Here is a 13,778-nt window from a genome sequence, read left to right on the forward strand (position 1 = left end):
TACTGCTAAATAACAGTCACAAAAACTCACAAGGAGATCACAATAAAAATGGCATTAATATTTAAAATTTTCAGAGTTTAAACAATTGAGTGAAGTGGTCTATTGATCTTGGAAGGTGTTTCTTTAATTGAAAACAGTGTTTCATTCTACATTCAGAGACCTTTCAAGCAGCACATATTTGCATGTTTTATGTTTCTTAACCTTTCCCCAGGGAAGCAAAGGAGCCACAGGCAGTTGCAAACTTTGCTTTGCTCCTCTGTCATAGGAAAAGTTTTTTTATTGCTTTCAATTTTCTTTTTTTTCTTTTTTTTTGGCCTTGCAGGTTTGACCTGTGTCTGGGGAGCCAAAGCTGTTTTATTTTCAGTAATAAATAGTTGGCTGCCACTACAGAGCCAGGAGTTGGACGACCACATTTACGTGACATAAAACTAAAAGCACCTCTTATAAAAGTCAAATATAGTTCAATTTGTAAAACAAAAAACTAGACCCCATGTAATTTTTTGTTGTTTTTGACAGAACTCAAAATGTTACTTTGACTTACTATTACTTCAGTTTTTTGTTTTGTTTTTTTCCCACCAGGGGGTCTTTTTGTGGGCTCTAGTGTCCTTATACCACAGTAGGCTGACAGGAAGGGGGGAGATAGAGGGGGGAAGACATGCGGCAAATGTCGTCGGGTCCGGGAATCGAACCCTCGACGGCCGTGTTTTAGGCCTCCAAACGTGGGGCGCGCTAACCTCTACGCTACCGGAGCACGCCCCTACTTCAGTTTTTTTAATTTGTTTTTTTTTCCCCCTGGAGATAAAAAGCCAAATAAGTTTGTTACCTACGTCAACAAGAAATTAACCAATTTGCTAAATGCTTAACAAGTATTTTGACCCTGATTAAATAAGGTTTTACGGTAATGTCATTTATAGTAAACAAGTACCACCTGCTGGTTGTCTAGAAATGGAGAAAATTAGAAATGAATACTTTGTTTATTAAATGTTTTTTTTTTCTTTTTCATTTTGTCTCTAGATGCCGACGACTCTGGCTGTGTGTTACTGAACACGTCAAGACGGGTAAGGAAACCTATTTATGCAGTTGATATGGGGATCAAAGATCTTTGACAGTATTCAGATAAGGGGTGCAGCCACAAATGTGTAGCGACTTTATTTAAACCAGAGATGAACAGAAAATAGGAGCAATCATTTACATGCTCAGCAATGAAACTTCAAAACACTGAAGCATTTTAAATCCTCTCTATCCAGCGCCCTGTGAAGTATTCACATCCCAGAAAGTTTTCCACATTTTCTGTCATTACTGTCACAGATTTAAGGTGTTTTATTGGAGTTTTAGTGGAATAAAAATCATATATGATGTTCAAATAACCAGAACTTTGATTGGAGAATCTGCCAAGAGCCGTTACAGCTCCTGTTGAAAGAAAGCCGGGCAAAGTCCCTCTGTGCATTTGTAGAAGTGGTGGGACTTGATTAAAATCTTTAATCAAATAAATTGTGAGGTACGTGTAATTAATCTCAATTAAATGCAATTTAATCAAAAACATACATTGACAAAATGGGCAGCATTTTCAATTCAGAAACCATTTTCGTGGCTTAATTATTGAATAAATAGAAATATGAGCTCAACAAAGTTATTTATTGTTATTTACCAATATTTAAGGAATCTTTGGATGACTGTGTCGCTGCTACATGTTTAGCTTTGCGATGCTATTTTAGGCTTGAATAGCTTCACTAATAGGCTAGATCCTTTTGGCACAACATAAACGCAACAATGGTCTTTTCCAGCATCCAATCAGATCATTTTTTAAAGCAAATTTAAACGCCCCATTGGGCCAAGAGAAGCTGTTTTGTTCAGCTCTGTTGTCTGTGGATGTAGCTTGTGTGCCAGATTTATGGCTGTACCAGAAACACGCAAATACAAAAGTTCTGATTTGGTATTCTTCTGTGTAAAAAAATATAAATTAAAAGAAGAGAAAAATGTGTTCAGGTGCTTTAAAACTATCATTAAATTAATCGAAATTGATTAATTTTGATTGATGCTCCCGTCAGATGAGAGAACAATTCAATGTTTGTAGACACCAAAAGGTTGGATGTGAATATAGATTAATACTGTTCAGATCTCTGTTTATTTAAAATTTGTTGAAATCAAAAAGTCATTTTAATCCCTCCTTCATGTTGTATTACTTTGTCACATAGAATCAAAGTAAAATACATCTTAGGTATCCTGACAAAAAGTAAAGACGGTCAAGGCCATGAATAATTTTTTAAGTCTGTGCAAAACAAAATGTCCCATTTCTAACTATATTTGTATTTTTTATTGTAAGTTAGCTCTTTTTTAACTATCAAGCCCATAGAGAGGAACTGGAACTCACCAAAATTGGCACAGTGAAGGTCAGTGCTAAAAAGAAAAAGAATGGAATCATTTGGGAAACCTCCAGTGAGTGTTTATGCATTATCACTTTCAATGTCCAGTGGGAACAAGAAGCTGCCTCTCTGCACTCGATAACGCTCCATAACATTCAGAGACATTGCTGTTTAAAATTCAAATAATTGCTCGATGAATATGTGAGTGGATTGCTAAATATATATGCACAGTCTATCCAAGAATTTACTCTGGGCGCTGAACCTCAGGTTCCTCATCATTTCTGCTGAATTCAAACCACTTTTCTATCACTGGCCTGGCGTGACCTTTACCTCAACTATATGCTGCCTCACTTTTTGGGAAGATGAGGAAAATATATTCTCTCCATCTCTTCCGTGACTTGCTTCTTCTCGTGTTTTACTCCGCTCTCATCCCTCAGCGCTGCTAAAACAAATCATTCCAGTGGGCTTACACCGTGTGATGTGCCAAAGCTGTAGACACATTCTGATTTTTATTTTATTTTTTTCAGCTTTTTTATTGATGCTGCGAGATGCACTTCTGATTCTACGAGTAAAAATATGTATTGCTTTTCTTCCCCCGAGACGGACGAATTTCAGATTAGTTTTGTTGCCACGCCCAAGTACGTCGCAGACTTCTTTCCAGTGTAGCAAACCTACGTTTGATTATATCACATTCAGACAAAACACAGCTTAAAGTGGCGAACAAGCATGTCATGATACTCCTCCATTACAAGGCTGTCAGTGATTTCATTTTGCAGCGCAAACAGCTTGCCTGGTCCTTTTTACTAATCCCTCCATTCTGTGCCACGGTTCTGTGTGTTTGCTCTCTCCTTCTGTTTTCCCCCCTTTAATCAGCCTCACATGGCAACAACCACACGTTACCTCTAGAACTGTGAGACACGTTGGCCTATTTAAAGTGGTCAGAATAAATTCAGTGATCGCATGTTTATGTGTGTGGATGTTCGAGTCCAAAGGCTAATTTGAATTGAAACACATTTGAAATGTGTGACTTTGTTCAGTCGGACCAAAAATTTTAATTAAATCAAATTAAATGTAACTTCTTAAAGTGGAGGTGCTATGTTAAGTCAGTATTCTTTTTAGCTGTATGTCATGTTATAATATCATTCCTTCATTAAAATGTCAAATTTTAAGTCATATTTGAAATGTGTGGCTTTTTTTTTTTTTAACAATTCAAGGTAAAATAATTACTAAGTTGTGCCTGGAAAACACATAGGACCGTCCTTTTAAATCTTCTGGAAGGATTGTAGATTTGTACAAAAATACGGCTCCTATCTTGCTTAAAGCTGCAGTAAGCAGCCTTAAAAAATTAGATGTATTTAAAAAAATGTTTTTTACATATTTAAAACTGTCACCATGTTCAGACGGGAGGAAACGGATAAGTGGGGAAATTTTCTCCACCTCTTCCCTGTGCTGCTATTACGATCTACACGGCTCCCAACCAAAAACAACCAATCAGAGTAAGGAGGAGAGTCTTAACTCTGTCAATCAATCTCATGAACGCGCTGCTAAATGAGCTAGTGGTGGAAAAACAACTTAACATTACAGGAAAACTGTTTATTTGCCATCATCGTTGACTATGCCAATTAGTCTATCATTCACAACAAACTCTGCTGATGGGGAGCAAATGGGCAGTGCTGATTGGCAGCACTAAGACCCGCCTCCTGGCTCTGATTAGTTGTTTTTAGATAGTACTGGGAGAAGGCAGTGGAGCTCGATTTAGTTTTTTAAATTTTTTTTACTGATCTGTCTCATACCATACTGTCACGGCATAACAGTTTCAACAAATATGTTTTTTTTTTTATTCTTTATAAAAAGTTATTTGGTATTTGTCATAATTCTACTGATGAACAGACATAAACAAACCGGATCTAAAAGTAAATTCGGTGAATTAATTCCAAAAGCCTTAAATCACTTTAATGACCTGAAAATAACCAAAGCCCCAGCTACCATAAAAAAAAGACAACAACTCATTTCTCTTCTTAAAGTTCTTTACAGAAATATCTCAACAAACTATAGACTTTCCTTTTTCATGCTTGTCTTATTTTAAAAAGAACAGCAGGAGCTCCACTTATCTTTAGAATTTCTGTCTACCCCACAATCAATGGAGCCCAGAGTGTCTGGGCTTTTAATCGAGCTGCTCTCGTCCTTCTGTTCATTCACCCATCTGCATGTTATTCTGCACTCCTACAATCCCAATCCATCTCAGAAGAATGAAGTGGTTCTTATCAATGTTCAGCTGGTTTGTGGGAGGATGTGGATTATTACTATAAACTCAGATATTTACAGTTTTGGGGTTTTTTTGGTTTGTTTTTCATTTGTGTGGAGGTTTAACATTTTGACTAAAAAATGTCATTCTGTTAAAATAACAACTTAAAATTGTCATTGAATTATATTAACTGGGCTTAAACTATGATTTAGTTTAAGTAAACAATTTTCTGATGTAGATGAATGAGGGAGCAACTTTATGGTAAACCATGAAGAGATAAAAATCCATCTGTTTAAAATTTAACTTTCTGAACAAAAGGTGGAATAAACTGATTTAATCAAGAAGAGGAAGAATCTATGAATTTATCACTTCCTTCTCTCTGTTTCTTGCTTTGCTGAAATTTTTCACGTGATTTTGAATTTGCCCTAACAAGGGTTATTGAAAATAAAATTTATTTCACGTTTAATTTTTCAAAATTAAAGAGTCGAATACTGAAGTTACATTAACCGACAGTTTGTCATTTATAACGTGCTCAATAGTATCTCTACTCCTGGAATATGTTCACACCTTATTTATGATGCTCTGACACCTCCTAATTTTACAAAAGGATCAGCTTATTTTTTTTATGAGGTCAGGTTTTTTGTTGTTGTTGTTTTTTGCTGTTGAGTTTTACTGTGTAGAAATTCCACACGCAATCGTTGAGCGTGGTTTTAAGTTTTCAAACGACCCAATTTTATCCACAGTATGTGAAGCTCATGAACTTCGAGGAGGAGGTTCGTGCACACCGGGACTTGGACGGCTTCCTGGCGAGGGCTAGCATATTGTTGGATGAGACGGCCGCCTCCCTGGACGACGTCCTCAAGAGAATGTTGCACCACGTAGGCGAGGACAGCCACGTGTCCGAGCCCGGGTGTAACTTTGAAGAGGTGATGAGCATGCTTTTCACAGATGCAGGAGCTCAAGAGGTCAACGGTAAGCAAGAACCCCACACCTGAGCGTTAAACCATGCGAGACAAACACAAATACAACTGCAAGGAGAATTCAGTGATCTTGAAAACGAGTCCTGATGAGGCTCATTTGTCAGATTAAAATTTGTTAAGCATACTTTTTTTGTATTAAAAATAGTTTTTTTTTTGTTCTGATGTAATACAATATTGCGTGAAACCTATTTTGTTGCGTTATAATATAGCATAATATGTCAAGGAAAATGTTTGTGCTCAGACAAATGGAAGTCTTCTTTTTCTCACATTTTGGAAAAAATCATTGGAATGCTCAAAATATTTTCACATTAACATTTTTGAGCTGCACATGTGATACAAAAACGTTCAAAAAGTGTTTTAAGCCTGATTTCCATGACTAGCTGCATAATGTTAAGGTCATGTCGTACTGTGTGGGAGAGGAGTTGCTCTAAAACAGCAACTATAGTAATATTTTGAGAACAGGACAACCTCATCATTCACAGCTGACATTTAAACTGACGTTAGCATCTCATGTAAATGATTGGTACTGTTAGCATGGCTAGCGTTAAAGAAACAGTAACACAGACGTTTAAAACTCTAAAACAAAGTTTGTACTTTACTGTCTAACAGGTTACACTCACAACTGTTACCTGAATGTCAAAGTGATGCACATCTTTCGCCACGTTGCTCCTCTCCATACATATATATAAAACTTTCTTGGAAAATGCTTTGCTTATGTCAAATATTATGGCTACAGAGATGGAAAATAAAGGGAGATGGGTAGAGAAAAATGTCTAAAGGGAAATAATGAGATTAGAGCAGAGGAGATAAAACAAGTCAACACCCTTGAAGTAGAAAGAGAAACAATATGCATATATAACAATAACAAATCTATCACTGAAAAGTACATGAAACAAGTTGATACAAGACAAAGTAGAATCTGAAACAACTGAATCAGGACAATTTTGTCGTTCTCCTTTCAGCCTTCCTGTTACCTACTGAAAGTCTTGTTTTTTCTCACAGCCTGAATAAACTCCATATAGATCTTGACATGTTATAAAAAAAATAGTTTTCTTTAAACTACTTTACATCTCTGTGCTTCTCCTGCCTCCTTTTTCTTTAACACTACCCTGTTACTTAAAATGTCTAACTTTGAGTTGTCAGTTTGAGTGTTTCCTGTCGCCAGCTGATTTCTCGCTGCCTCTCTGTTGAAGCACAAAGAATCATAAAGCACTTTGAAGGTCCTGTTGTGTTTTTCCATCTCGGTGCTGAATTTCTACTCAATTGAGAATGTCTAGGAAAATGTAAAATACAAAACAACCTAGAAAATGTACTTGCAGGAAAACTAGATAACTCGATCACTGTTTCCTTCTTTACTGTAGGGTCAGTCGAAGTGTTTTAAGGAGGAACAACAACCTCATAAACTACATTAACATGTGGACAAAAGAGTTCCCTGCACTGAAATATTTGATCACTTCAATATTTAACAAACTTGAAATTGTCACTGGTATAGACATATGGGTCATATCATTGGCACTGATTAAAACAGTTTCTTTATTTACTAGTTTGACAGCATCCAACAAGATTTTGGTCATAAAACTAATCATGTCCGCAAACAACTAAACCGAGAAACAACTATTCCAGGCCAAAGCCTTTTACTGCAGGCTGACAGTTCTGTCTAGAAAAAATAAATTGACACAACAGTCTCTCCTGCTTTGCTGTCTTCTTTCCCTTCTAAATCCCTTTACCATTATTTCCTTGAACACTGTTTTTTTTGTTGTTGTTTGTTTTCTTTTTGACTGAGAGGCAAGCAAGACACTGTCGTGGTTTGGACAAATCTCCTCAGCCTATTAGAGCAAGAGAAAAACACCCTGCTGCATAACAGTATGGATCCATTGTTGATACATTTTAGTCATGAAAGAGGTCAGGGAAACGTTTTTATTTTTGTTTTTTGTTTGTTTTAAAGTTATATATATATATATATATATATATATATATATATATATATATATATATGTCTATAGAATTTCTGCTACAGTCCAGTGTTGTTTCTGTACTTGATGAGCATCAGGCGGTAACATTAGTCTGCAACCTGCTCTTTGACCAGAGTTTTTCCGGTCTGGCTGCTCTGGTGTCCACAGCTGTGTTCGTTAGTCTGAGGTGGTTTGTGTGCAATGCTCGCCCTGCACCGCAGGCCGCTACACATTCACAAGGTGATAATTGACTTCTGTCATCGATCACTCACGTAGCTTTTCAAATGGCTTTCTGAGGCTGTGGTGGCAGCTGCTGCTGGCCTGTTCTGTCCCAGAATACCCCACAAGGAGCCTGTTTTTGGGGCAGTGAAAAAGGGGTTGCTACGTCTGTTGGTCGGATATTTGGAGCTATCGCCACTCTAAAAATTAATACTGGAGGACATAAAAACATTCCCGATGAAAGCATTAAAGGGATGGGATTAAGTATAATCAACTTTTTAGAGCTTTATATCATGTTACAATATTATTCCCTCAACAAAGCTATACCTGCAGTGTTGCTTTGATTCTTTCACATATGTTTAAGAAACCTTTAATCTCCATGGCAACCATTCAGCTGTGCAAAATACCTGGGTGGATCTAGCTCTGCTTTCGGGGAAGAAGCTCCCCCTCCTCTTAAGTTCAGTTTCCAATCTTCAGAGCTTCCACCTCACAGAGCAGCCCTCCACCACTCAGCTCCTTCTGACTAGCCAGCAGCAATTAGCAAACACCTGGTGGACCTGCACATCTGCTGAGCTCATTATAGGAGCTCCATCTCAGTGCAACACTGGGAAAAATGTTAAAGGGTTAATAGAGGAGCCATGATGTGATCACTTCCAGAAGGCGAAGTTTCAGCAGGCGCATCTTAAAGAGACAGAGGCCCAATTTCAATCTTAAATTGCAAAGTAACATTTCTTTTAAGTCTTATTTGATATATATTGCATTTCTGTAATGACTTAAGTTAACATGGTTACTTTATTGTGCTATAAAATGGTGTTATGTGCCTGGAAAACACAATACTGCCATCAGAACATTTCTCAAAGGTCCTTGAAATATTTAAACAATAACACCTCAAGACTACACTCAGACACTCAGTTTATAAAACATAAACATGCAATGCTGTTAACATTCTGGGCCTGACATTACTAATCATTACATAAAAAAGATTTTCATTTCAAAAGTGTAGCAAAGTCGATATGAATCATAATGAATAATTAAAGCTACTAAATAATCCTAAAGTGATTCATAGTGTTTACATAAAGAAACCCGGTTCATGTGCCTGGAGCTTCGAGCACCTCAAGGCCTCTGAGCTGGATGCACTGAATGGAAAGATTCATGACTGGAGAAGAAAATAAAAACAGTAAACTGTTGCATATTTAGTCCTCTTCATACTTTGAGTATAGTAATTCCGAAAATCTGTTTTTATGTTAACGGTTTGTGTAAAAAGTCATAATTTGTGTAAACTTTTAATTGGATTGAAATTTTATTAATGTATTGAACTGTTCCAGCAGTTCCACTGACATCCCTATTCAAATATTGATTAAAGTCTTCCAAAATAACATTTATAATAAAATACTGTATTAATTCTTTACAAACTTAAATCAATTGGGGAAAAGAAATAAGAGGAACAACAGAGTGGCATGTTGTTTTCAACATTATTCCAAATAAAGATACATACACAGCTACAAAAAAGTATTTTATATTCAAACTGCTTTTTGTATTTGTATTAATTTAATCTATTAATATTATTTCATGATCTGAAACTTTTAAGTGTGGCAAAAATTCATAAGTTAGTGTTGATCAAACCTCCTTACAAGAGATCATTCTGAATTTTCACTTTAATTGAAATGATAATTCACGGTTTCAATCAGCTGCAGAGTGAGTCATCGTGCTGGGTGGATGCATTAGCACGAGGAGCACGAAAATATCAAATTTAAGCTGCGAAAAAGCTACAAAATGCTTTTAATTACATTTAAAAATACCGTACAGGCATCAAAAAGACACAGTTACTGAAAATTTCCAACAAGTCTGCTGATTTCAGATATCTTTACGTATTTACGTTGAGCATACTAATCATTTAATAAAGATCCCACTCAGTAATATCCTGTTCTGGAGTCCATTCCCTTCAGTCTGAATTCCCAGATATCTGGAAAGATTCTTGAATCCAACTGCTGCCGGGGGAGGGTTCTTGGTGAGGAACAAAGACCCTTGCTGTGGGAATAAGTTTATATCACACCCAGAGTACTCTATCAACAAGCCATACCTCTGGAGGTATTAATTTCTGCCGTATCTGGGCTGCCTCCGCCACAGTGGGGTATTACAGCTGGCGAGCGGGCCAGCTCATTTGCGGCTGTAATACTGTACAGCTGTGAGATAAAGTGAACAGGGGAAGATTATAGCGTTCCCAGAAAAAAGGGGAGAATTACATAAAATGAAAAAGATGAAAGCCCAGAGAGATAATTAGTGCTGCTCCAACATGTAGAGAGGAGTTTGGTTTTGGAGGCCGGCATGCTGTTTTTGGCTCCACTTTTGTCTTGGGATTCGGCATTAAGGAAGAGCACGTGCATTGTGTTGAGGAATAATGCCAGCTATGCTTATAATGATGCAATGCTTGGATCAGGGCTTTCACTTTAGACATTTGAACAACCATCTAAGTGAAACTGGCATCACCTTCTGACATGTAATATTTAAAGCAGTGAATGATTTGGGGACTAAATATGCCTGAGCACTTCCTGCTGCAGTTGCTGCTGAATGACTAATAGGTATTGTTGTGATTAATGGTGTATTGTGTAATTATATTTTCTTCTCTTCCTCTATGGTTTTGTGAGGAGCTGGAGTTTTCTCTGTTAGGTGCACCAATGACGTTGCTCTAGTTCTGGTTACTGTACCATCACTTCACAACAGAAAATGGTAGAGATATTATTTCTGACTCTAGAATTGACCTGTCTTTACATAATCTTCCGTTTTTTTTCTTCTTCTTTTGGTTTTGCTTTTTCAAATTAAAATAAAAAAAGAAATATGTTAGCTGTAAAATTAAAAAAATAATAATAATTTAATTCTTTTTTCAAAACAAGTCTGTCAAAATATATTACTATTATTTTTAGTTGAACAATCACATGATTATTTGTAAAACTGCGTCAGTTGTTAATTTCTACTTCTATGCTTATTTTCCTATAAAGTATTTACTTTATTTTACAAATTGCTAAGACGAGAGTTTAATTAAAGCTGAGGACTTTAACATAGCATTATGCTTTGATCTAAACTATTAAATGTTGCTCCGTATTTAAAGTAGTAGGGGGACTCGATTAAAACTTTTAGTGAAGTTAATGGCAGGGTCTGTAATAAATAACATTTTATTTGAAAACTGCATGTCGATGTAATAGGCAACATTTTTAATTCAAAAGCCCTTTTTGCTGCTAAATTATTGAAAAAATAGACATAAGAGCCACCAGTGGGCCAAGCGGAGAGGCTTTGATGTCTCACTCGGTTGTTTGTTACGTGTGCATCAGATTTACAGGTGTATCGGAAACGCACAAATGCAAAGGTTCCACCTGAAACAAAATAAAAATGTGGTTAAAAAAAAGAAGGCTTAAACTAAATTGTATAAAAATAAACCAAAATAACATGTTAAAGTAGCCATTGTTCTGTGGAAAGATGAATCTCCACCACCACCACAATTTACAAAGCAAGGTTTACAGTTGTAATTGGTAAGAAATGTTATCGGCATGAATATTTTTCCATACACACTAATAAATCTTCTGTCACAACATTTGTAAGTTAGTTAACCCACAAAATTAGGGACCAGAAATAACTGGTCCCTAATTTTGTGAGTTAGCTGGCCCGTGGTGAGAAGAGAAGGTGTGAACAGGAAAAATCACAACTAAACAGCAGATTTAAATCCTCAGATTTGACAGATCTAACCCATCATCCTCCATCCCTGCTATAAATATTCTGTGCATAAATTAGTGAGTCAACAGGAAGGTTTCACACTGGAGGGCAGAGGTTCAGGTGAAAGTGCACTGTGAGCATTTGAGCAAGTAAAATAAAAGCTGGATTCCAAAGAAAAGGTAAAAATGAATCATTTGGTAGGAGGATTTTTCCTGTGTTGACAGCTGCATGGATTTACATTTGACACCATAGCTTTCTAAACTTGTGTAAATCGATTGCTTTATAAACATCTACAATCTACTTTGCATCTGAAAGCTTTTGTTTTGTCCTCTGAAAAATTCCTTTTGTCAATCTGTGCATTCAGACTATGACTAAAGCTCCGTCAGGCATGTGAGCGCTCAAGCTCACTGACTTTTAAAGTTTACGGCTGGGATTTTGTACCCATCGGGTCGCCAAAACTCCCAGACTACTCTCAGCAAAGAGATGGCAAGAGCTCTACGTTTCTGGACAATGAGTGGCTTTTGTTTTGGTTTATGCTGCATGGAAAAGTGAACAGAACAAAGTACAGGAGGCGGCTGTTCAAATGTTTCAGAAATCCTTTAAAAATAATTTTACTAATATGACCTCATCAGCTTCAATGACTGGAGGTGTGTTGGCTAAAGTAGGCCGGCTGACGTTTGCCATAAACATCTGTGAAAGAATGAGTCAGACTGAGGAGCTCAGCGAACTTGGTAAATACCAAGAGAGAAGTACTTTTCAGGCCTCATCTTTACCAACTATAAAGTTTGCTACGAGGAGGATTAAGGTATTTTTGTTTTATTTGGTGGGAATGGAGCTGGGCCGCTTCGCTCCGGCTTTAAGCCAGTTTGGTGTAGAGGAACTTCGGTCTGCAGAGTGTTGACCTAAACCTGGCTGAGCACTGCTGAGACGTATTGGAGCAGAGACTCTGATCCAGGGCATATTGCCCAACATCACTGTCTGACCTCGCCAGAAAAGATCCCATTTTTCTTTAAATACACTTTTACACAGCTTTCCCATGAGAAGTGAAGGTGTTCTAGCCGAAAAAGGAAGAACCTGTGCCACATTAAAGCCCCTGTAGTAGGAATGGGAAACCATTTCGTTCCGTGTGGTGCAGGCAAGTGATCCGATATGCAACCGAGTGTATATTAATGCTACCAGAATCCTTTCTTCATTTCTGTTATTGGCCACAGTTCCAGTCCCAGCTCATTCATATAGCACAACTGCAAAGTTGGCCAAAGTGTCGTATGGAAGTACATAAAGACCAAATAAAGACCCACCTCACAGTGCTTCCCATATCTCTCATGGCTGCACTAAAAAACTGAGGCCAGAGGTCTTTTCCAATAAGATTCAGTTGGAGTCTGTGTGATGTGTGGGGTGAGTTTATTCCACAGAGCCACAAGCGTTCGATCAGCTTGGTGAACAAGCCTGAACCTTGTGATTGTTAGATCTGAGGGATCTGGAGGGCTGCAGGAAGCCAGGCAGACTCTCAGGAGGCCGTTTGTTCAGAGACCTTATAATCAACGGTCAACAATAAAGATCTCAAATCCAATTCCAAAATAAACAGCAAATCAGTGAGGAGAAGCAAGTAGGCTACTGGGGAAATATGTTCACGCCTTTTAGTTCATGTGAAAAAATGAACTGCAGCAGTCTGGACGGAGACTAGACTGCCGACAATAATCCAGTTGTAATATCTTAAAAAGGTTGGCTCACCTGTCCAGGGTTTTACGAACATAGAAATCCTTTCAATTTTGCTGTAAAATGCATGCCTTCTTTACATATTAAAATTTTAGACTCGTTTGTGTGTGTATATATATTTTTAAAAGAACTAAACAGCGTTGGGGATTCTTGAAGATGTCCGTCTAGAAAAGGAAGGAAGTTTGACATGAAAATAGGTAGGAACTCTTCAATTTGTTGTTGTTTTGTTTTTACACAGTTACGCAGCATATTTTTTGTGGAGCTTTTTTTGTCGGAAGATTTTTCAATTTATTCAATAAAACGGAGAATCCATCAGCTGTTCCAGCAGACTGAGCTGAGGATAAACTAAAACAACGGCTGATTGGACCCGGGTAATTCTCACCTGTCTCTGCCGCATTGCAGAAGTTTTGCACTCTCGTTTCTCTGGGGAGACGATTTGTTTAGATTTGGATAAACTGCTCTGCACGCAGGTTGTTGGTATGGTGATCAGAACATGCAAATCTGACGGTCCATCTGTGGGCACAGATTGTATGTCCGTGTAGAGAAACGATAGATCTACGTTTAGAGAAAACAAAACATGACTTGAACTCTTGGTGTT

At 37.4% G+C, this 13,778-nt stretch overlaps 1 protein-coding gene across 5 annotated transcripts in view; it reads left to right on the forward strand.

Annotated features, from left to right (window-relative positions):
* The window catches only part of slc4a11 (solute carrier family 4 member 11), a 140,447-nt gene that overhangs the window by 73,072 nt on the left and 53,597 nt on the right, over nucleotides 1–13,778 (forward strand). For all 5 annotated transcript variants that reach the window (XM_044142792.1, XM_044142795.1, XM_044142794.1 and 2 more), the window contains 2 exons: nucleotides 1,015–1,058; nucleotides 5,352–5,580. In XM_044142792.1, coding sequence (XP_043998727.1) covers nucleotides 1,015–1,058; nucleotides 5,352–5,580 — 273 coding nt within the window. The remainder of the gene's footprint in view (nucleotides 1–1,014; nucleotides 1,059–5,351; nucleotides 5,581–13,778) is intronic.

This window comes from Gambusia affinis, linkage group LG16 (genome assembly GCF_019740435.1).
Source record: "Gambusia affinis linkage group LG16, SWU_Gaff_1.0, whole genome shotgun sequence".
NCBI lineage: Eukaryota > Metazoa > Chordata > Actinopteri > Cyprinodontiformes > Poeciliidae > Gambusia > Gambusia affinis.